Genomic DNA, 25,549 nt, shown 5'->3' on the forward strand with positions numbered 1-25,549 from the left:
TTTGGAAGACAATGTCAGTGTTTCACTGCTGAATAAACAATCCTTTCCATGCTGTAAGAGTCATCATTCTGGATGGCAAATACTATTTTCCGTTAACGTTTGTTATGCTACAGTCCATTTACTAATGCTACTCACCCTTCTAGCAATAGCTGTTCCAGATTTTCAGCAACATTTGTAAGAAATTCAGGAGTGCAGACCAGCTGATTGTATGAAAGATTAAGTTGCTTTAGAGTTGGACATCTGAGGTTTGGATCCAAAGCAAAGGAGGGTCCGATGTCATTTCGAGAGATATCAAGAGTTGCAATACAATTCATTTTCAGTAAATAAGTCGGAAAAGAAGTAAATCGGTTACTGTGCAAATCCAAGTAAGTCAAGCATTTCAAGTTCTGAAAGAAAACGATAATTTGTTTTTAGAAAGTTAAATGAAAATATTAATTTATAGGTTTTAAATTGAGTTATATTTTATACAATTTATTAATTTCCTTATATTTCTCTCACTAGGAAAAATAGCAGAAAATAGCAATCATACCAAAGTAACCCATAATATTTCTATTACAGAATAAAATATAAAGCATTCCTCAAAATTAATTAGCTCAGTTTCAAAAAATTTAACAAATATGAATTGCCTGGAGTTCTCGGTTCCATTTACGTTATTATGTTACTCAATATAACATGTCCTAAAGCAGTTCTCTGCGGTAAGTGACTTAAACAGTTCCATAAAAAAAATACTTTTATTTCTAGCTGAACATAAATCCACTGAATGAAAATTGAGTGAATGTATGAAGCATGCAAAAATATACACCCATATTCATAAGTAGCATTGTTATGGGTACATTGTTAGAGACAAACAATTTATTGTAACTAATCTCAACTTGTATTACATAAAATTATGCAGAATTACTTCACACAGTTGTTCTGGAATGTTTTTAAGAGCATTTTGGTGCAGCTCCAGTTTCTCAAGATGTTCCAGATGACTAGTTAAGCAGCTATTCTGGCTGATGGCATCAATGTTCTCCAGCTCATTTGATGAAAGATCTAGTGATTTAATATATTCTTTCTCTGAGATCAATGAAGAAAGACTGTCTGATGGTCTTATATATGGTGAAAATTTTGAGATGCCTTCTATTAAAACAAAAACATGGGAAAAACAGCATGATTTCATTTATCATGTAATTAAAATTAAGATCAATCAACTTGGGATCTAAAGAAGCAGAAGACAGTGAATGTCTGGATATTGGTTAGGATCCAAATCCATGAAGACTTATACTAAGAGACAGAAATTTATAAGACAGCAGGGAAGAGATGGATGTTTATGCACTGCACAACAGAAATAGCTTTTGAAAGGTAACAAGGGCACTCAGGAAATTTCATTGCTGGTTCGATTCTACAGAAATTATTTGTGAAGCCCAGAAAAAAAAAAAATCCCTATATATGCATTATTTGTAGTCCACTGTAGTATTTCCAGAATGTATCCTCCTCTTGGTAAACAAATATATAATCTGACTAAGATCTTTGCATGCTATAGTTGTGAAAGCATTAAGGACGAAAAAGCTGTTATATATATATGTTAAATTGTATAATTAACTTACTGGGGGATTCATCAGAAGGGAAGAATTTTCTTCTTTGTTTCATTAGTGGTTCATAATCTGAGCCAGGTCCCTGGAAAGTCCCGGAAGAGAACAAAAAAAAAAAACAGTTACGGACATATGCAGATATCTGAAATGATCTGAATTCAGTAAATGTCTTTTTATTGTGCTTTCTTTTTATCAGAACTTCCAGGGGGAACACAAAGAAATTGTACATTGCAACTAAAAATAACAAGAGGTCACATCTTTATAAAACTTACTGATCCATGCAATATGAAAGAACAGCAGTGCATTTTTTGGCAACCTAAAATGACTTTCAGTAGGGTGGGGTAGTAGGATGGAGCAGGATATTACAAAAAATAACTTTCTCTAGGGAAGCCAGTCTTCCTAGTTTCCCTTTACAGTCAATGGAAAGCAACAAGCTCCTCTCGCAGGAACCTGACTTTGATTCCACTGATTTGTTCTCTTACGTCTTCTTATGGAATAGGTCTCTCGTCATTGACCACAGTAGCACTCTGAAGATTAGCTTCACTAAGGGCTAGTTAAGTCTTTGTGAATAGGCCAACGGTTTCTGTATCTGCATTTGAACATCAGACCAGAAATCTGAGCAATTCACAAGAATGTGTACTTTTTATTGATCATACATCTTTGCTGAAATAAACTCTCATCTGTGCAGTGATCTGGAGCACAGTACTTGGACAGCAATGGAAGGAAATATTAAATGGCAACAGTGAGACGAGAGCCCATACGGTTACAAGACCTTTCCTAATACTTGATTATTCACAATTTTGCTGTAGGCAACACAGATGGACTTACAAGAATCCTGGAATGAGTAAGGATCTGACTTACCACAGAGTAGGAATGTCGTGGCAAAGTAGGAGAACCTCTTTGAAATGCCATTTCCCTACAATATAAGTCAGGAACGGCAATGGAATTGGACTTCTTTTTTGTAAAAAGTGAACATTCACTTCCTAGTACACAGGAGGAAAAATAAGTAAGAAAATTTATTTAAAGATGTGGCTCAGAATTCAACTGTAATATAGATGCTGACATACAAAGGAGAGATACATTTCAAAAGCATCAATACTGGCAGGATCTCACTGGTTAATTGTGTGTGCAATAGGCCAAGAATGTCGTCAACGTGTTTTACAGTACATGGGCCGTACCAACCTGCCATGCTCCAAATATGACCTGCAGCTTGTTACATTGAAGCTTTATCATTTAAAATTTCCAGCAGGCTGGGATTATTACACATGTTTCATAACACATCTTTGTGCTACTACATTGTAAATAACTTTTTAAAATAGAAAAAGTTTATATTTTAATAGATAAATTTGCACTCCCACATTTATTGGGAATGAAAACATCAAACGCCACTCTGGCTGTGGTGATACAGGGTTGTCTGGACTCATCTAGTGTTCTCCTTCTCAAAGCTACTTTTAGAACTCCTAAAATCACTCCTGTTAGCAAAGCCTGTATTTTTTTTACCATAATTTACATATGAAAACAACTTTTCTATATGGGCAACTAATAGTACCTATTATGTGTCTGTGCTACAGTCCTACAGAAATGAAAAATGGTGCTGAATGATGTAAAGGAAAAGAACAAAACAAAAGCAAAAAAATTCCTTAGGATTCTCTGGTTCTAAAATTCAAATTCTTCATCTGTGATGATTTTAAGTATCCAGCAGTTCTAAAACACCAGTGACATCTGAATAAAAGTTAGAGACATTCAGATTTCCTGACATGGTTACCAAGAATGATGTTGGACTGAACCCAGGCTTGTCATTTACATGTTCTGATCAATTAGATACCTTTGGGATAGGGCATGTTTCACCTACTTTATTTGTTGACAATATAGTCCTCTATACCAGACATAGTTGTGCGCGCTTTATTTACAGACAACCCAGGGAACAGGAGTTTCTAGATCACAATACACCTGACTTCATGATGAGACAAATTGTGCTCTTGGAGCACTTGGTTTTTGCCATTGACTCTAAAGGCAGCATCTGAGAATAGCTCAGAAACAGACATCAAAATAGTCAATATCTAAATTCGGTTGGACGAATCCCACTCTTTCTCTCTATAAGAAACTGAATGCGTGAAGAACTAATTTTAAGCGCATGAATGAATAAAGTGCTTTAAGGTCCTAATTTTGTAGGTAAAGCACATATTAATCACAAACTATTTTCCAATGTCACCACAAAAAAAAAATTTAGAGAAAGGTATTTCTTTCATGGGAAGTTTTCTGTCTCAAATACAAATAAACAATTGATTTATGGCTATGATCTAGCCCTATTACACTAGATTTGGATTATAAAAAGAAAAAAGAAAAGAAAAACAATTACCTTCACTATCAATATCATCACTCAAAGGAAAAACACTGTCCACTAACGGGTCAGAAATGAAATTCCAATCATAGTTTTTATCCACTCCATCTTCAGAGAAGTTTAGATCAGTGGAGGCTTTTGATCTATCCTCTGAAATATTCTTCATCTGGAATTTAAGCACCATTCTTGCCAGTGCAGAACTTGCATCTGTATGTATAAGAAACTGAAAAGATAGCATATTCTCCAAGAAATCCAAATAGCTTTAAAAAAAAATCACAGAAATTAGCAGTCTTTCTGTAACAAGCTGAATGCTATGAAGAGATCCTCAACTGAAGGTCTTGGATCTAAAACACTTATATAGTACCATCAAGAGATATTAACACATTTTGTATAGCAAATTCTGTATATACTCACTTTGTTTTCTTAATGGAGTAAGTTTATCTGGGAACAAAGGAATAAGCCAGGAAGGTTCTAGTCTCCCAATACCAAATCCTCCAAGACATATACTGCTGTTGGCGACATCAAGGCTAAGCCTCTTCAAGAGCAAGCTGATGATTTGACTATCTCCTCTCTTTATACTGATGGTTAAAGCACTCCGAACATCCTGCTCTCGAGCACCATTGGCTAATAGCAATTCTACCAATTTAGGATTATTTCCTTTCTCACAAACCTAACAGACAAAAGCAATGAAAAAAATTTATGTGAGGCACTCAAACAACAGCTCAGATGGCATTAAGAGACTTGTCTCAAATTCAGATTAATTATATTTTTAGTATCATGTCTCTTTTTCAATTACACAATTCCCTATCCCTCAGAGCATAAGGCATCTGAGTAACAATTCCCATTTTCCTGAAGTCTGCCCAAAATATAACGAACGCCTGGATATCAGATGAACAGGCAACAACAGTGATACTCATCAAGCCTTGCCTAGTGCTAAGGAACTCAGGCTCACTGGCCTCAGTCAGCTTTACTGCTTCCAGTCTCTCAGCCCGCATTGCTACACAGAACAGCCTTGACTGTGAATATTACAAATATTTTTTAGAAATACTTCCAGTTCCTTCAGTATTTCCACTGTGTTTCACTAACACTGATTTGCCTACCTCAGACTCCATGGATGGCTGGTCAGTTCCAAAATCAGCTGTGCATTATCACCCAGCCAGCTCTGCCAGCAGAAGTAAACACTTCCTAGTTCACTTCAGGCAGTACTGGTGGGGTTATCTTGGACCATTTAAAACTTTGACACTGAAGGAAATTCAAGACGTGCTCATATACACTCTTTCTCAAAAAAAAATTTTAAAGGCAGTCACATTTAGCAAGGAGCACTTATAAGCCAGTGGGAACAGCCTCTCCATTGGCATGGCTGAATCCAGATGGGATGTTTGCCTATGGCCTTATTTCAGACACCAACGTATTTCAAATAGTTGATGCTCTGGATGTGGCCACTGTCTGGATCAAGCTCTTTGCAGCTACTGTCACTGCAGGCATTCCAGGATGTTTTATTACTTCAGCTATGTTGATAAAAAGTCAGAATTCTAACCAGAACAGTTAAATCAGCACAAAACCTGGTGACTATATTCATCTTTAAGTACAACACAAAGTAAAACAATCCACCATTCCAGGGCAGGCATTTTGGAAAAAGTCATCTTTGCAGGTCTAGAACAGAGTGGGACTAAGCACACTGAAGCCTAACTATGCACAGTGCTGCCTGCTAGTCCATCTGTATTTTGGCCTCAGAGAGCTTGGAAGGAGCTGAATTTGGAATATCAGTTCATGGACGGGGCTCTCATGGACTTGCCATCTATGCCTGATTAGTTCAGAAAAAATAAGGGGAGTTTGCTATGCTTGAGCTTAAGTCTTCTTCCTCAAAAATACTCCAAAGCTAAGGCTAAGTCAGTACTTGATTGAACGCAGGTTTGCATGTGAACAGGGTAAACAATCGGAAAGCATGGACTTTAAAGTGAACTTGCATCAGAATTGAACCATCAGCGCGGGCACATTCTAGGTGACAGTGACCCTATGAGCTTCAATAAAGTGGCAGGCATTTCAATGAAAATCAGACTGAGTCTGAAGTCGCCGTGAGTAGCAATGGTTACCATCACTAGGTCACAGTTAGATTGCACAGGGTGTTGCTGCTGTGATCTGCCAAATATAAGTTTACATGAAAAGAAAAAGGAACCCAAAGACACAAATTTTAAAGTGATAAAACTATATATATTTCCATGTATTACCTGATAGATCAAAGAATTTGTCTTTGTCTTCTTATTAATATCAGCTCCCAGTAGAAGTAAACATTCAGCCATAATACTATTGTACTCAATACATGCTTTTTCCAGCATCATATTTTTTATATCATCATTTTCAGCTATTTTAGCAAAGCATCTACAACAGAGGCTTTGAAACTGAATGGGAAGACAAACAATGAAAGTTAGGACAAAAAAAGCACCACAATTTTTTAGCTGTGGAGCTCTCAAAAGAAAAAAGATACCTGTCGATCTCGCTGGTCAGTGAAACACATAGACATCTGGTAGAAAATGACTGCGTCAAATGATTCATGTACCAGCAGCTTTGCAAAACAAGGTGACAAACCAAGAATTGACAAGATTGCATGAAATCCCTAAGAACGCAAACGAGAAGATTGAAATAAGTACAGTGTTAAAAAGCGTCATTTTAGAACAGGTCATGCAACAAAATCAAATTTCAACCAAAAGATATGTGCTTTAATTTTTTTTGTCCTGCTTTTAAACACGCAATAATTCACAAATTGGAGAAGATCAGGAAAGAAGGCAGAACACCTAGTGTCTCTGTGTTATATAGCTGTAGTTTCACGCTTGTTTAGCTGACCCACTTAAACAGATATTAACTGACACTTTGAAAAGCCAAATTATGCACCAAAATATCTGACAACATCCTGCCTGGTAGTGACAAACATACTCATGATTTCCTGAAAACATACAGAGGAAACAATCTCCTTCTAAGGATATGGGATGAAGATGCATCCCCTATCCCAATGCATTGCTCTGTAATCCTTGAATTTGAAAAAATACATAGGCTAAATGAAAAACTCTACAGATATATCTAAAAACTAAAAAGAAATACAAAACTATCCTGTGATTCTGCAAGTAAAGTTCACCTAGAAGGGTGAACTGAGTAAATTATGGACTCTTTGTCCAAACCTAATTGGGACTATATCACTTTAAGGAACTTTCTTATTCCACCACATTATTTTGATTTCTCTCCACACTGCTTGCTAAGCTAAACTTGGAAAGGTTGAGGGAAAAGAGCAGTAAAGAAGGGAGGCTGTACTTGTGATATTTCCATACTGATCTGAAACAGAAGTACGGAGACTCTCACAGGAAGCTGATCTCACAGGCAAGCTCCATTCTGCTAGAAAAATGAAACTTGCAACAAACAGGAAACGCTTCTGAAGCGGAGGAAACAGAACTTTCACACAAGGAGGACTCAACGTGTGTTTGCAGACAGAATAAGAACTCTCCTTCCACATTCAGAAGTAGACCTGAAGTCTGACACAGTATTCCAGTAATATCCTTCTTAAATACAGCATTCCTACACCAGGCTTATTGCTAGTGACAGGGCTGGGAAGTAAGTTATTTTCTATTACCTTTCAAAAAAGGGCAATCAGTACTATAATGACAGTTACTTCATTAAATGGATATAGACTGAATGATGGACCATGACTGAGAAATTTGTTCTAGTTTGCAGATCTCAGAAGTATTAAACACCTAAACCTATGCTTACGTATTCTGGATTGAATATATGCCTCCAAGAAAGCCATCTCTTCAGCGAACATATTGGTTTAATTTTAAAGGCTTAAATTAATCTAGTAATTGCAATAAAATCAAAATGAAGTAATTAAAATAAGGAATTTACTTCAAATGTAACTACATTAAAATAATTAGTTTCTAAAATTTTGCCTTTCACTTCCATCTTTGTATGCAGAAATAACACGTACATGCATCTGGATTTCAGTGACTTCTTTAAATCTCCGCAGAGTAGAAACTAGAACTGTTGACAGGACATGCATAGTTGCAATACATAAACTCTTTCTTGTAATCAAAGAGCGCAGAAGACTCAAACCCAAACACTGTATGTCTAGAAGTAAAAAAGAAAGGTTAATAATGTTGATTATTCAGACATTCTGAGTGGAATAAACCCACAATCTAAGTTGTGTTATATTACTAATATTCCAGGAAGTTATTTGCATAAGCTATTACAGGGCCAGGCATAACTAAAAAGTGGGTGAACCTGAGGACTATGTGGTACTGCAGCCTTTTCTTGCCATGTAACCTACATCACATCCACTATTAACAAGTGTAATAGATGGGTTACAGCTTCTATGGTTCACCAGCCCCTCCTACTATATCATTCACATTCAACTAACAAAATACCTTCCCTACCTTGTTCGTCTGGAAACATCTGGAGGCTGTGAAGCACAGTGTCAGTAGCTCCTTGCTGGGTTAAAATTTCTAGTGCACCAGTGCACTCAGACACAGAAGCAAGCAGTTTTAATCCACACTTCTGAATGCTCGGATTTCCAATAAACTAATGGAGAAATATAATATAAATATAAAATCAGATCAATTTTTTTCTGCTTACAACATCAACAGAAGAGTTGCTTGTTCTTAAAGTTGTTCTTTAAGAACAAGCAGTTGTTGTTCCTAAAGTATGTGAAATTATATTAAAGAACCACTCAGTTCTATGTGTAGCTGAGGTGTAAGTATGAGGACACTCTTCATGTATAAACTAGTCCATTAAAAAATCACAAACAAACTGTATGCTTGCAAAAAAATTTGCCTTGCTTTTATAAATGTCCTTTAGAGTTACTGTATAAAGGATCATCAAATACACTCCAGAACAGAAAGTAAGAAGGAAACACAAATGATAGATGAAATGCAGGAGTTAAGATTAATTCTATCAAATCAATAGGAAAATCAATGTGGAACTAAAACTTACAAATGATTCACCACTGCAAGTGTAAAATAGTGACAAGATTCATTAGAATAAAGCTTTAACTATACCCTGTTCAAAGCATTAAGCACCAGAGAATGAGTTCCCTCCAACAGACACTGGCTTTTAATGACTTTTACTGTAAGTGCGAAAGCAGCATCTCCCACATCTCTGGAAGAACCATTCTGGTCATTGTTTGTATCTGCAACAATGGAAAACAGCCTTCCTCAGGCAAACAGAAGATTTAATATTCCCCCCAGTATTAACCCAATATTATTAATCCAATATAACAATTGAATTGAACACGCAGGTTTCAACAACTGATTCAGAGGGCGTATTTCAGAACTTACAATATTTTCAGAATGCTGTAGTTACAGAGACTGGAGTCTCTCTAGATTTACATTGTAGCGTGAGTACATTGTGTTTTGAAATGATTTCACCATATGTTTGCCCACTGCTTACCGTGAAAATGCAAAATCATGCCAAAGAATTTTGCTTAAGGTACATTGCAATATTTCACTCTTTTGAGCTACAGGGTTTCATGGTGTTCCTGATACCTACTTCAGAGTGCCTCTTCCTTCTGGAAAGGAGACACTATAGAGAAGTTGTAAACTAGTTGCCCTTTCTCACTTGGCAGCACATCACAGGACAAATTTTACCCACAGATGACGTAAGTGGAGGATGAGTACAAACAAAAGAACAGAGAAAGGTCTTTCAGATTTACCTTTCTTGTAGCCGTTGGCACTTGCAGTCAAGTGGCACTACAGAAAGTACCCAGAAATCCTTTAAAAGTCACTTCAAGCATTCATATTTGTTCTGATTACTATTTTCCCCATGAATTACTTTTTATTCCCCAATTAACCTGCAAGTTCCAACATCCAGTTGGCTCTCTCTTTATTTGATTATGCTTTAGAAGGGCCTCACTTCCAGGATGCTCGCAAAAAAAGCGCCTTGCCTACATGTTAGAATACACATATCAAGTCTTAATCCCGCTCTTTATTGCAAAAAAAAAGGAAGTATTAGGTTATATTCAAAGACTAGAAGGAAACTGAAAATGTGAATGTTAGTCAAGTTACTAGTTTCAGAGCTAAAACCCAGCTATCTAATTCTATTCTCTGATTCAGTGTATGATGCCACAGTGATTATATTTTTGGATGACTTACCAGGCATCATAAACTGTAAAAGGACTCGAAGTGCTTCCAGTTGTACAGACAGTGATTTTTCGTGCTTCCTCATGGCTTTTACAACTTCTGATGCAGCTACTGTCATTATATCCAGATGAGGGAAACTGAAAATATTGTTTATAAAACAAATAAAGAGAATGCATTTCTAAATTTTACATGTATTTGTTTCCTTAATTAATACTGTGAGATAACCCTTTAGAACACTGTCAGTCTGGCTTGAGCTATGCAATACAAACTAAACTATGGTACTTTTCTTCATTATAGCAAATATATTATTTTCATGCCACTTCATTAATTCAGTCTATGCAACTAATTCCATTCTAGACTGCTGAGAAGTAATTTTCAATCCAGTCCAGAACAGCCATACATAGAGAATAAAATATTTCATTCAGGGTGAGTGGTGGATTCATATTTTCACTTTGATTCCAGTCCGGATATGTGAAAAGACACATCTTCCTTACTTTGGTGCTCCACAACTGTCATAAAGTACTGACAAATTGTCAGATACTTGTAGAATAAAGAGAAAAATATCAATCATGTTAGGTTCTAATCTTGAAGAAAAAAAAAAAAAATCTCTCTGTCATTAACGTCTCTAGAAATGACAGCAGCCAAGCACCACTGATTCATTTTTAAGTTTATTTTCTCCTTTCATTTTATAATATTTCCTGTGAACACGTTTATGGAAGTTTTGAGATTTTTTTCTTTATAAAATGAAATTATTCATAAGAAATTCTGTGACTATATCTTGAGTCTGTCATTTTTTCACAGACAGCTTAGCATATATAAAGGTTTCAGGGAAGGCTGGAAAAACTTGGCAAGACACCTGGAATAACGTTCCCACCCTGTATACTAGTATTTACGAGTCACAAGTTTAGTTTACAGTCATGTTCTAGAGCATTTGCAAAAGCCAACACAAAAGTAATATTAATGTTATTTTAACAATCAGAGCTAATATTGTGGGAAATTTCTTAGCTCTCAGAATTCAGTGTGGCTAACAGGATGGGACACCAGCTAATGATAGTTTATTCAAACCTCACTGCTCAAGAACCATGAGGGGAAGAAGGTGCAGCTCCCTACACATCTCCAGCTGGGCAGCTGACCACAGGGCTTATGAAATTCAATGTCCTGAACAGGGCTGTCAGCCTGTGGTCAATTTTAGTAGCAGTGAAACAGTCAATAATTTAAACGTAATCAATTACAGCACTGAATCTCACAAACCTTCACTTCGGAAGTGGCCACGTATTTCTAAGTATATTACCTTCCTTCGAAAACATGATTCAGAATTCTGCAGGCACTTTCAGCCACTTCAGGAGAATGTGGATGTTTCCTCATTATATCCAAAACATTCATATGTATTCCTTTAGCCAAAAGTGTCTTCCTAATATTTACTACAACACAAAATAGCAAGCATCCTGTAAGTAAACCTCTCTCTCTTTATGCATAGTTCTCAAAAACAGAACTGCTAACCTTTTTCCCCCCTTTTTAAAATTCTTTTCCTCACCAGACACATATGTTACAGAAGCATAAATTAGAATGGGAAACAATTTGAGCTGAAGCTGACTTCTGTTTGTATAGCTTAATCAAAAGCATTATAATTCCTGAATGCCTAATAGGTTTAGTAACATTTGCTAATTTTACTTACATAAAGTTAACTTAAGGGAAGGAGAATGTACAGCTTTGCTTTTATTTTCAAAAATGTTTATTCTTAAACCATTTTTCCTCTTAATTGCACTCTGTGGTCATGTAGGAAAGCCAGAATTTAAAATTTTCAAAAAACCTTCTAACTTCCAAAATAAGGGTTCAAAAATGAAACTACATTTATATTTACTTTGTTAATTGAGTTTAAAAAAAATCAAATAGCCAAGCACATGTTGTAGCTATAACTGTAACCAATACAGCTCAGAATGCTATAAAAATATTCTACTTATCATGGTAACTACCGCCAATTCTTGTCATTCCCAGTTCAGTACATTCATTTCAAATGGTTAATTCAAGCAATATCGCATTGTACCAGAGGGTTTTACTAAGCTTCTTTATGTCTGTCATTTCTGGTGTAAGTACAGTCATTTAGTGGGAAAAAAATGAAAAAAAGAAAAAGAAAATTTGCTTTAGATTTTCAAAGGGAATCAGAGGCCCACTTGTCAGTAACATGTTATGAAAGTACCTGGCATAATATATTATAACACTATGCATAAATTTATGAGATCTATTTCTCAATATAGATACATATTTAACTCATAAGTAACTATAAAACCTTTTAATTGTTAGGTTTTATGTACTTGGATGGCTCAGTAACCTAGTGTTAAAACAATGCTTTCTCACCTAGAGAACGTTAATTAACTGCTAGTCTTTATCCTCCTATCTAGCCAGTGGTTTTCAATGTGCAGTCTACAGACCACTTGAGGTCCATAATAATTTCAAAGGGTTCTGGGAAAGGTATTTAATAAAAGCAGGCCAACTGTCAGTAGGCTTAAACACTCTACCCAGGGGTCCACATCTCCACTGAAAAATTTTGAGGGGGTCTACAAATTGAAAAAAGTTAGGAAGCCATATTTAGGGACACGATCAGGACTAAAGCAATCTTGAAAACTGTTATGCACATGCTTAACTTTCTACAAATGGTTTGATTCACCGAAGTCAACAGGACTGCTTAAATCCCCTGTGTTAAGCAAGAAAATGGTATCTGTTGGGCTGTAATCCTTACTCACGTGATTTTCAACAAATGCTGTTCTTGACGAAATTCAAATGTGTGATGTTTAAACAAGCATACAAAGAGAACACAGTCTTTTCATGCCTCCTGCTCCAAAAAATAGCAATTGCAACACGTAAGCTGGCAAAGAGCTCTTTACTTCCACATACTCTCTCTGATACTAGCCAACAATAGCTTTTTCAGACTAAACACAACTGCATAATATTCTAATTCTGAGGAACATCGTATTCATACAACACATCAAACATTCTTTAATATTACAGCAATAACTTTCTGCTGAATTAGAAAGCAAAGATAATTAAATTCCCTTACCATTTTGTTGTGACAAAATTGCCAAGGTACTAGCAGCTGCCTGAAACACTTCTTTTGAAGAGCTGTGCATCAGCATGGAGAGCATCACTGCTCTGTGTATTGGGAACCTTTCACAGAGAGAAACAAATCACTGCACATTGACCATATTAAAGCAGTTACTTCATAACTGTAGTTCAATTTCCTAAAAAGGTATTAAGTGACATAATTAAATTTTCAGATGATTGTATTTGGCTTCCAATATTTTTCTAGAGCAAGATGGAAAGTCCTTTGCAAATTAGCCTACTCTGAATCTCACTGAATTCACTTGGAACCATGCTTTCCAAGTGACCTGAGGTCCACAAAGGGGTATAAAAGACACTTACTAAAATTTGAATGATTAAAATTTTAAGCAACTCTGAGAAATAGTTTAAGTAAAATGAAAATCTGTGTCTTACCCATGACTAGATTCTCCCTGATGAGACAGCACCCCCTCTACTATACCCTTTCATCTGATCTGTGGGAAAATGACCACTGCTTTTCCATACTACTTCCACCTGGTCTAGTGGGAGGTGTCTCTGCCCACAGCAGGAGGACTGGAACTAGATGATCTTTAAGGTCCCTTCCAACTCTAACCATTCTATGATTCTACTAGATATCTTAATCTTCTCCATTTTCCATACTCTTACATTCTTTAATCCTCCCTATCCTTGCTGCAACTGATGATGTAATTCCTTATGAACTTTAAAAATTAGCTCTATAAGGCTATGTTCTAACCCTTTATTAAAACACTTGCAATTTTGCCTGAGTCAAGGTTAGCACACTTTTCAAGAAAGAAACTTTCCCAAGTGTTGTTGATGCATTTCATCATATATTAGACAACAAGAAAGAAAAATAAAAAGAACTGAAACATGAAACCCCAAATGGCCTAATAGTAGGCTTTCATTTTTTTCATTTACAAAAATACAGTTCAAGATATTAACACTGACTGATTATCTCCATCTCCAATCTTCTCATGAAGGTTGCGTTGATACAGAAACAGATTTTTCAAAGCCCAGCATGCAGCCTCCTAAATAAAAACGAAGAGGAGACAAAAGGATCACGAAAATATGCCTTTAGAATATAAAAAATATATGAAAAAATTTAAATAGTTTTACTGCTTTTTAGTTCATGACAAGGTGCTTTATGTAGAAATACAACAACTTGTGTACTTGTCACATTCTTCATAGCTGGAATAGGTCTGAGTTACAAACATGTGCCACATTCTCTTCATTTGATTTGCATTCTGAAACCTATTTTAGGCCAAGATTAATTCTTCTGTTGTGTTTTGCTGCTGTATACAGAGGAGACCAATAAACAACATTCTCTCAATGGCCAAAGTTTCAGGTAACAAGTCTCATCTTAATTACCTACATTTGATCCAAAGGAGTAACTGAAAACAGTTGAGGTGAACAAAGCTAAGAAAGGCCAGAAAGGTGAGATTTATTCTAAATCTAATCCAGGCCTTGTTTGCCTGAGGGTATATGAAAGAAAATGATACTGCTAAACATTTTATTTAATGCAGTCTTTCCACAGCCCCATCATCCAGAAATTCTCACCAGCACATCTGTGTTTTTTCGGTGCAGTTCTAATGCTCTGTAACATGATTCCAACCAGCATAATTTCTCTTCCTCCTCCTCTTCTTTTCTTTCTTCTAAGTCTCGGTTTAAGAATATTGTTTCAGCTTGAAATATAAAATATTTACAATAAATTGTTATTGTGAAAACACTTATGTCTTAACCTTCCTGTAGTTGTGGAGGTGGTCACACTGTCTATGTGCGCAAATCAGTGGGAGGATTAGCCTTTTCTAGGAAGGGAGAAGTCTTTTGACATAAATTCTGTGACGGATTTGAAAAACATCTTTAAGGTTGTAAAGGGACCGAAATAATTTGTTATAGTGTAGTAAATTAGTACATAGTTATGTATCAGTCAATGCTCAGACTCTGAAAAGACCTGCACCTACTTTTTTTTTGGTGTATTTACATACAGAATACCACAGACATAAAATATAATTGTGATTCATTTGCACATTAACCACTTATCACAGATCCATCTACACTCTGAAGCAGTGCCATTAAAAAACAAAACGCAAATGGCAGTTGTTAAGAGAGAAATATCTGGTCCCAGAAAGTGCAGTGTAATTTAAAAGAAATCATTTTATACCTGTGATTTTTCAGCATTTAATGAAAAAAAAAAAGTATATCAACACTGACCATAATATCAGAGGCTTACTGGAGTGTATATTGATTTCTACTGATCTTTGCTTTTTTGGGGACTTTGAAACAGCATTTCTCCTGACTTTTGTATGGAACAGTCACTCAATTACTCAAAGACTAAGAGGATCAGATCCCCACCTTTTTGCCACTAGCTAACTAACTTCTATTTCAAAATAATACCTGGAGTGCACTCAAGGAAAAGTTTTAATCTTTTAATTGATTTCAGAACTCAAGCACGTGCATTGATTTGGTCTTGCTATCAACTGCCACAATATAATGAGTACTGTCATACATGGCAAACACAGCATCAAATTAGTGTTGTTATCTCTAGAGATTTTATGTTAAGTAGGGATTATCCGATATTTGCCTATGAACAAATTGGTTGCTTTGTTAAGATCTGTCAACGTAACTTACCAGCTCTGAACACTGAAAGTGTTAGGCATATGGTACGAACACAGACATATCACAGTAAACAAACTGTAAGCATGTCGGAAATCAAGCTCTCTCACAGCTATCCTGCCTGAGAGGCTTTCATGTTAAAGAAATGGAGTTCCAAATGACTACAGGAAAGCAACAGTATAAAAAAATTAACAAGCAGACAGACAAATTAAGTAACTTATTTATGTATTTAGGAAGGAATTTACGTACTCAGAAGAGCTAAACAACTGAGAGCTGCAGCTTGTAACTTTGTATTTTCAGGATATGTTTGAACAGCCTTCACAATGACTTCTGGAACCTTATGTAATACAAGGATATTGAAAAAATTTCCTGAAAATAAATAAGATATTAAATGAATATAAACACATATCTAGAGCTTTACACGCATTTAACATAAATTTCTCAGCACACAATGCACAAACTTGGTCTGTAGCAAACGTTGGATTTCTTATTACAGGGCATGACACTACAATGTTTTATTTGTGGAAAGAAAAGATCAAGGATAAAAAACAGTTGGGATCTAAGTTCTTTGGTTTATTTTTACAAAAGTCTAAGGTTTAATGCAAAATGAAGTGCACATCGTCATCAAAATAAGAAAAATACAGTTAGTGTATTAGTTGCAGACTTCCTGCCCGGAAGCAAATGCTGTCCTGGTCTTGAATTCCTGCTGATTTGATTTATCCTATCAAGGAAGTGGTTTAGCCCTGTTTTGCCCTGTTTATGCCCTCCTCATTAAATAGATCAAGGTCAGCATTATAAATACAGAATATATACATTCTGGAATAGTAGAAAGAATTACCTATTGATAAGAAATACATTTAAAGCATAACTTTTATCATAGGCTGTACAGTGTTTTACATGATAGCTTGAATACAAGGAATTCTGCAAAAAGCAAGCAAATGAAAATAACTTTCTCATTTGTTGTAAAAACAAGTTATTATGCATAAAATAATTCAGCAACACTCGCTTTGTAAAATACAGTTTGATAGCTATGGTTTCTATTTTGATATTCAGGTTTTTTTAATTCTTGATGAGTAAAAATGAGAATCACACTAGCAATGTGAAAGGTCAAATTAAAATCTGTATCGATGTTTCTCAAACCCTTCAGATAAGGTTCAAAAGATAAGGTATGAAATTAAGAAGTCTCACATATTTTAGCATCAAAAATATAATCACATACAGAAGAAAAGTTAACCTCATTTCTTTCGCTTAGTTTTGGCCCTGAGTCCTACAGGTGCTGACTACCATCAATGTCTAGATTTTTCACTTGGAGCACTGGGAGGTAAGTACCTCTCCCAGTATTTTATGATTCAGTTTGATTAGACCAAGTTAACAGAATGTTTAAGAACAGACTTTAAGGCAAGTCCTTTCCAGCTTCATCATTCTAAAATCCTGGCCTTAACAACTATTACAAGTGGAAACAGTATTTTTTTTCTTACTCTGTAGTAGTGTGGTCATGTTATATCAGCATTGCTCTTTCTTGTCATATTTTAATGGAAACAGTATGTTTCTGTGAATATGTTACTTACCTCACAGAAATTAATAATCTTAGGCTATGTGATGAGTAATTACATTGGACTTGTGGCTGGCCAAACAGGTATCAGTCAGTTAAAATTCTGATGACAGTCAAATCTAGGATAGTCATTACCAGATTAGCAAGATGGTGATTTTGGAAGCCAGCAGATGCTGACTTTACCATTTCACTGCCAGTCAAGACGGGTTTAGGAAGACAGTGTCCATCAGAATAATATGGGAATCCACACTGGCTGGATTCCTGGTTCCAGGGGCACCTAGCAATTTCACACCTGTTTCCTTAACTGTGTGGTGCTGTGGACACCTCTTCCCATAACTCTTCTGACTTGGCCCCTTATCAAGATGAAGGGCACCTGTTATGCTGAAAGAAGAAATGTAACTTGTGGTTGCTTTGCTGCCACTATTACTTGTTGGTCATCATACGTGCATGACAAACGTGGGACCGAAACGAGGCTGGTTGCACTTAAGGCAAGATCAAGGCATGTCAACAGAGTTGCTGTGTCCCCACAAGTGCTTGGTTTCCTATCTTCAGTCAGCCTTGCACAGGAAACCATTCAAGGGTAACATCACCTCTTGCCAAAAAACTGCAAATACCACCTCAGCGGCCATGACATTTTCTTGAAATTTTTATTTGTCTTTCTGAAGGGGAACTGGAAGTTGCTCTGGGCTGCACTCAAGTTTGATCTGTATTTTCTACAAGATCTGCATGAAGAAGCAGAAACAGATAGTGAAAGAATGGGACTGACTTGATTAAGGGGAGTCATGCACTGGTACCAGAATCTGCAGTAGCTTCAGGCCACCACCTGCAAGAATCGTAAATCTAACTCATGAGAAAGACCTTGGCTAAGTCCTTGATGAAGAAGAACCTGTCATGGAGTGGGAGCTGCTCTGGCAAAACTCAAAGTGTTTTTGTATGCAGCAGGGGGAAAAACTTACTTATTTTCATTTGAACTTCCTATTACGTGGTCCTTGGCAACTGCTCAGATCAGCTTATTATAGTGGCAAGAGAGGGTACAGAGCTGCTAAGAGGCACAGCAAATCCCTTTTTGTAATCGCCATCATTCCTCTTGATGTGACACTAGCCCACGTAAGCCCAGACAACCAAAGTACATAAAAGAACACCATATTGACCGTGGCCAGTGTTACCTCACTATGTTTACATCATTAGAGACATGGAGCTATACACCACCCTGAGGATTAACTGGAATAGTAGTTCTCTTGTTGCCTGTGACGCTTACTGTCAAATAACTCCAACTCTTACACAGCCAGAGTAAGCTGACCATAAAAAACTTTGTGAACTTACCCAATGTAAGCTTATGCAACAAACAGCAACTCACTTCCTGAACTGTTTCACTATTGGAGAAGCTTTTCATCATTTCCACTATAATATTGTAGCAGCGAACATTTCCAGACATGAGCACTTCCACATTGCTGGCTAAAGAAAGAGAAACAAAAACTGCTCCGTAAGAAAAAAAAAAGTTAATTGGATTCTAATTCAGACTTTATTTAAATAGATTTATTTAGAAAACTGGGCCTATGTTTCAGTTTTTGCCTTACAACTTGAGAGAAAGATGGCATTTTTTTCCTTGGTATTGCCGTAGGAGACATTAATGACTATCAACACTTTGAAATAAGTCATTAAGTTCAGAGTCTGTATTAACATTTGTGCATTTGTTCCATTTTACATGGCCATGTAACAGAAAGCTCCTCACAAATTATTCTTATATAACATTTTTCATAAAGCTGAACAAATTGTTTTATAAATATTAATTCAATCTTACCAATGATGTTTACAACATGACTGTGATCAGGTAAACATTTTACAGTATTTCAGTAACATTACCGGGGCATACAATTAAGAAACAACTTAGAAATGTTTTTTGCTAGTAAATGTAACTTAATTGATTTAATCATGTTCTTCTAAGCTTTCCTTCTTTTTAGGGGGCAGGCTAGCAACACATTATTTTAATTTAAATTAGTTCTACCATATGCCTATTGTGTACTGAGCGTACAGAAATGTTCATCTAATGCTCCTGCAATATTTTGAAATTCGTTGCAAATTTTGTATTTCACAGAATCACAGAAGGGATGAGGTTGGAAGAGGTCATCTTATACAACCCCCCTGCTCAAGCAGGGCCATCTAGAGCAGGCTGCTCAGGACCGCAGCCAGATGGCTTCTGAGTATCTCCAAAGATGGAGATTCCACAGCGCCTCTGGACAACCTGTGCCAGTGCTTGGTCACCCTCACCCTATTTACTGCTTATTACGCAGGCCAGATACAGAAACCAAGAGACATTCACATGAGCCAGTAAAAAGAATACATCCTTTCCTAATGAGGACAGAGCGATCCGTCATACTATACTTTAAGGCAAAACAGCATTATGGCAGTTAAGACACAGTGTATAAAAGCATCCTTGTAGTATGTCTATCTAGGGTATGAGACAGAATATCAACCCAAAAAATCTTGGACAAAATCCTGGCCCCAGTAAATGAAAGGGAGTGCTGTCACTGACTCCAACAGAGTTAGCATTACTCTGCTGAGGTCTACAAACCTTCTTAATCATTCTTTCAAAAGCTTGGCTTTCCTCTATACAACGTAAGAGGAATATTCACAACTGTATTATTAAAGATAATTAGTCTTCAAAGCAGTAGGAGATCTTCAAAATAATATGTATCTGAATATTAAATAATGACACTCTGCAAGTTGAAAAAGCAAGGTCTGAGTGGGAAGCATTTCTGAAGCATTCTATTTCATAGTGAAGGAAGGTACCATTCAAAATGCTTTAAGATGACAGCAGTTTATTTATGTCATTCTCCACTGAAAACACCTTTTTAAAGGTATGTTCCACAAAATAGCACTGCATCACTTCACATTAAGTTATCATTTCACAGGTGACATTATAAACATATTAAAATATTTAGAAGATTCTAAAATTGTTCCCAGAACAAGCTAGAGAAGGGGAGGTGGAATAGATCTCGTTTAATCTTAACCATCAAAATTTGGTCATCTAGGTTCTCACAACAATTGATGAAGAGATCCGAGGACTCCGTATGGTGATTCATCCCACCTGTAACATATACCTCTCTTAGGGTTAGGTAAATTTCCTCTTGAGGTGCTTGTTTCTCCGCATTAAACAGAGGAGAAGCCTAAATGGCTGCCAATGACTACCATTTAGATAGCTAACATTCTGTGACCCATCAGCCCCTAGTCAGCAGCAAAGCTCTTCTCATTCCATCGAAACTACTGAGATTTAAAAGAGTTCCTGCACCGCATTGGAATAAACTCTTACCCTTCAATCTCTCATGACATATGAGCAGGACCAAAGTCTACATATGTATTAGTGAAAGAAGGTATAGTGAGGTACAAATCCTTGATGTAACTCATTTGGAATAGAGACTTGAACTTCAGGGTATGAGGAGACAAACATTTTACTAGTGGATAAGTGAGAGTGTGTACTTACAGTGAACGACCTTCTCCATGGTGGCCTTAAAGGAATACATTTTCTTGCAGGTATTGTGGGATGTCACAGACCAAGATTACGAATGCTGGCAAAAGTACCCTAGCTTTGCACATTCATGTGCAAGCTATGTCTGTTTCTCTGTCTACTTTCAATATTTTGTATCAGAAACGAGAGTGCTAACCCCAAAATAAATACCTACTTTAGAGCAGATCTTTGTCATGCCCTTCTCTTGTTATGCTTTCTACAAGTATTTACTCTTTTAGAAAGCATTTAAAATCTGGCATCCTATTCCTTAGAAAATGGCAGTAACTTCTGGGCTAGGGTAAAATTATTTCTGGCTCAAGGAACACTTAACTTTTTAAGCACAAACTGGAACAGCAAGAAGTTTGAGAACGAGAAACTATATAGCTTGGAGTCTGATGAAATGTAGAACAGTCCAGTCTATTTCTTGTTTTGTGGCATACATGGGGCCAGCACGATTCCTATAGAGCCAGACAGGATGTATGAGCAAGGCTTTGTGAACAACCACATCTGCAAGAGTACAACATCATGTACCTCATGGAACACATGGAGAGCAGGACCTTGCTCTATGCTTGCCAAAATTGTGCAATTTTGCTGTGACTAGCAGCAGGAAGCTGACAAGAGTTTTTTCTGTGTCAACAAGATCAAATTGCTGTCAACAAATTGACACAAATCATCAACCATATTTCTCAGGACCTGATCTTGCCCACAACAGGGACTGCTGTTACCAGAAGACAAGACATAATGAAGACATTTTCTTCCAGTCTTATTGCACAACACCTGAGGACACCGTAAGACTCTATAATGTGCGCAGTGCTACCAATGCTCCTCATTGCAGCCACCACTGAATGATCAGAGTGGGGTGTCTGAGCCCAGACACTTTTTCTCAGCCCTGGCCACTGGATTTGTGTGGGTGATTTTCCCCTTGTGGAACAGCCTCTGATGACGGTGTTCTTTACCTGCTACCCAAACTTACTGAAAGACTTGTTTAGTCAATAAATAGTCAATAAATATATCTTATTTTTCAAGCATTAAAAAGACAGGGCAGGGTCCTGAACTTAAGTGCTAGAACGATAATGAACATGTTTGTTACCACTTACTCCAAGCAGAAGAAAGTCTCTTTTTGTTCAGTATGAGAGATTTCAGTTTTATCAGAATGGCTGAATATGAAAATTTCCCATGAAAAATTACAAATCAGTATTTCCCAAAGAAAACAGAAAAGTAATTTGTCTGGCAATTCCAAACCAGTTCTCACTGATTTTTTACAATTACTGAAAGATTACCGCAAACTGAGGTAAGCTGATGCATGCTATGGGAGATAAGGAGTTGAAAATAACTTCCAATAATGCACTTACTTGGACCAGCTAAGGAATGCAATGAATACAGTGCAGGAAGAATCACCTCTTCTTTCTCTGGAAACTCTTTAAATATTTTCAGTATAATCATATGATCTTTGCTTTCAACAAATTCAGTCAGCTGCTCTTCAGGAACTAAATTGAAAAGCAAGAGAGATACAGTATGTTTTGAGGAAATAATTCATATCCTGGTACAATGTGAGAAAAGACAATTGTCTTTATCAAGTTTCCTTATATTTATTTTCTATGTTTCACAGAAGTAAGGTATTCTCCATACACACCGTTCACAGTTATGACTCCTTTTACTAAAAACTGAGCTACTTCATAAAGACCTTTTTCTAGTCTACACTTTAAGTAACTGAGTTTTTTAAATACTTCCCTATGAAACAAACAACATTTAAAAAAAAAAGTCTTTTAGTCTTTTTCACAGAATAAACTTCAGATATCCCTCACCAAGACAGTATATAAGTGAGGGAAAGGCTAAGCATACAGTGAAAACAATTTGACAGAATGCCGTTTTGCATACTCCATGATTTTATTTTACTTCTCAACTTTTTTTTTTATAATGGAGTTCTCTCCATAAAGACTACTGCCATGCTTTAATAATACCTTACCTTCATTGTAATAATGGCTTAAGGTTTTTCCATCCCTGTCCTCTATCATTTGTGCTGACATAACTGCACGTCTGTGCAATGAACCAGGTCTGTGCAATGAACCAGATAAGGAAACTGATCCAGGTTGAGAAAGAACAATCCATTTTACATTTTGTGAGCAGAATCGTTTTCTGAATCTGGTTCAAGCTAAGGCTAGGCAAACATTCACATTACAATAACTGACAAGGTGGCTCAGAGGCAGGAAAAAAATAGCCAGGGACAACCTAAGAACTTATGAAATTAGCACTGCCATCAGGAAGGTATGCAGGTCTGTACCTGGAGCAGTCTGTAGATCTGTAAAAATCAGGCACTTGAAAAAGCATGCACAGAAAATCTAAGCAGCTCAGACCTTTATGGAGATGGAAGAGAAAATACACCAGGACAAAAGTATTTAGGGAGACTAGAAGAGAGAAAGAAATGCAGAAGATAATTCCAGGCACACGTGTGGGAGGAAGACTTAGAAAAAACAATATAAAACGGTGCCAGAAAGAAAAAATCTAAAGAATTGGAGACTATCTTTGAAGCGAAGGAGTACAGCAGACTTGGTAGGAGTGCTAGTTATTTCTCAATATTTATTTTGAAGCAAAGCAAGGCTGCTACAACAGTGGGATTTCTGGCCGTTACACACACAGTTCCTGAAAATTTTGCAGAAATTCAATAAATGGTGACTCCATTTCTCAGAAGACACACAGGAATATACATGTATGTACTCATATTTTAGCATTCTCATGATTAAAAGAAGAATCACATGTTTTTCTAAAGTGCAAACATTTTGCTTTATTTTGGAATTGTTCACAAGTTACTAAAATTTGCCAGTCTTTAAATAAACAACCCTGTTTTTTGAGAATTAAAATAAAATGTCACTACTCTCTGTTCCAGCGTTACTGACTAACATTAAACCCCATCTTTTCAGTTACCTCTAGAGTCAGAAATGGAGAGATATTTTGATTTTTTGAAAATTTCCTATTTGTTGCTCTAATTTAGAAGATTTGTTATATTGCTTGGAAAACCTGTTTTGTGCTAACACATATAACACCGAAAACAGAATTTGGAATGCAAGAATTCATTTATTACATTTATTACAGTTAAATAAACACCTACAGTCCCCTCCCAACCTACACATTTTTCTAATCTAATAAACTACAAGATATAAATACCTTTCTCAAAAAGTGTGTGTAATGCTTTACATCCATGTTGCTGGATCTCTTCATTTTTAGGGAAAGTGTGCATGGCATTAAATACCAATGAAAACACATCCACCTCTTCTTCCAAGAGCAGGAAAGCAATAACGTCTGAATAGCAGAAGAGATTACATGTTGCACTGATTAGTTCTCAACATTTTTATTGAAGCACTGTACTTAACCATTTAAATCCAAAATTCTTTAATACCGTCCTTAAAATTTACTCTGATGACTCAAATCCAGGTTTTTGTATAACACATGAAGATGTTATCTCTTAAGGTAGTACTTTAAAATAAAACTGAGATGTTCTAAAACATTACTGCCAAAAAGACAGTTTCTCCTCTCTGCTCTTCCCTCCCACCTTGCACTGCTTTGGTAATTGTCTGACCCCTCAATTAGCCAGTTCAACTCACTAAACTGGTAGAAAATTAAACCACCAAAAGCCCCATTTTTGCAGTCATAGCAAGCTGAAAAATTTCACTAAGAAGTAAGGTTCACGGAATAAAGCGGGCAGGACTACACTGCCTGAGGAAAACAAAAGGGGTTTTGAAATGTACCTGTCAGCTACAGTAAACCACGAAATCAGACTGTCTGTATCAAAAAACAGTGAGAAACCCTGTTCTCATTCTCTCAGCCATTTGTTCAGCCTGAAACAGCACTAACAAGCCAATCTCACTGTTGCTCTTATGACATTAAAAAAATAATGAAAAAATATTACTCTCTCTATAGCATGTGTAGGCAAAAATACTCATATTCATGAAAATTTTTCAAGCTTACAGCAATAACAATAGAATTCATAATGCCTGTTCCAGTGTTTCAGCTGCAGCTGGGGTTTTTTTTGTGTTTTTTTTTTTTTTAAAGAGAAGAACTTTCTACATGGCATTCACACTGGTCTGTCAGCTCCAGCTATAGTACAATTCAAGTTTAGAGACATATAAAGAATACTGAGATTTTTCTGACAAGGTAAAATTCCATATATTTTTCTGAAGTATGGTAGTTGAAATAAGAATTTAAGTTTGGTTAATAAACTGCTGAGAAGAACAGTAGCAGTGAGGAATAAACTGTTTTGGAATATATAGTCAACAGTTTAGGACCCTTTATGATACCTCATAAATAAAAGAAAGAAGCTGCTGGTTACAGTTACTAATAGTCAGGTTTTGCTATTATTATTATTAATCACACAGTGCAATGCCTTACAACAAGACCTGTATTACCCAACTGCAGCAGATACAAAGTTAGGTACTTGGTTTAAGCTAGTCCTCCAGACCTCTCTACAATCAAAAGGAAGAGGAAAACAGGTTCAAGGGGTAAGTGATCTTATAAAACAGACAAACGAATAGCATGAGCCATCCTCCGAAAGTGCCTGTCTCACCCTACTGCCTACAGCAGAAGCTTGGACGGCTGGATTAGCTTTAACTACCTGAAGTCAGGTTTAATCCTCAGTTTGTAAATAAGGCTGATTCCAAAGCCCATTAAAATCAATGGAAACATTCCTAGTCTAACAATAATTTGTGCTAATATTATATGGTAGCTTGAATAAAACTAGCAGAATCTCTCCCTTAGGGTGTCTCTACTTTCAACAGAAGATCA

The 25,549-nt window shown here is 36.4% G+C and overlaps 1 protein-coding gene across 2 annotated transcripts in view; it reads right to left on the reverse strand.

Moving 5' to 3' along the window:
- Positions 1-25,549, reverse strand: part of LRRK2 (leucine rich repeat kinase 2) — a 68,645-nt gene that overhangs the window by 33,225 nt on the left and 9,871 nt on the right. Inside the window, exons 5-24 of one of the 2 annotated variants that reach the window (XM_074582633.1) lie at positions 23,936-24,070; positions 22,126-22,260; positions 18,592-18,723; positions 15,966-16,085; positions 14,661-14,785; positions 14,052-14,131; positions 13,087-13,193; positions 11,323-11,452; positions 10,044-10,168; positions 8,952-9,082; positions 8,331-8,475; positions 7,886-8,025; positions 6,401-6,529; positions 6,144-6,314; positions 4,330-4,585; positions 3,934-4,122; positions 2,436-2,557; positions 1,590-1,659; positions 902-1,122; positions 136-386 (exon numbers count right to left, since the gene is read on the reverse strand). In XM_074582633.1, the coding sequence (XP_074438734.1) occupies positions 136-386; positions 902-1,122; positions 1,590-1,659; positions 2,436-2,557; positions 3,934-4,122; positions 4,330-4,585; positions 6,144-6,314; positions 6,401-6,529; positions 7,886-8,025; positions 8,331-8,475; positions 8,952-9,082; positions 10,044-10,168; positions 11,323-11,452; positions 13,087-13,193; positions 14,052-14,131; positions 14,661-14,785; positions 15,966-16,085; positions 18,592-18,723; positions 22,126-22,260; positions 23,936-24,070 (2,914 nt within the window). Of the gene's footprint in view, positions 1-135; positions 387-901; positions 1,123-1,589; positions 1,660-2,435; positions 2,558-3,933; positions 4,123-4,329; positions 4,586-6,143; positions 6,315-6,400; positions 6,530-7,885; positions 8,026-8,330; positions 8,476-8,951; positions 9,083-10,043; positions 10,169-11,282; positions 11,453-13,086; positions 13,194-14,051; positions 14,132-14,660; positions 14,786-15,965; positions 16,086-18,591; positions 18,724-22,125; positions 22,261-23,935; positions 24,071-25,549 lie in introns of those variants that run through there. The other variant, XM_074582724.1, reaches the window with a different exon arrangement.

This window comes from Larus michahellis, chromosome 1 (assembly GCF_964199755.1).
Source record: "Larus michahellis chromosome 1, bLarMic1.1, whole genome shotgun sequence".
In the NCBI taxonomy this organism is placed as follows: Eukaryota; Metazoa; Chordata; class Aves; order Charadriiformes; family Laridae; genus Larus; species Larus michahellis.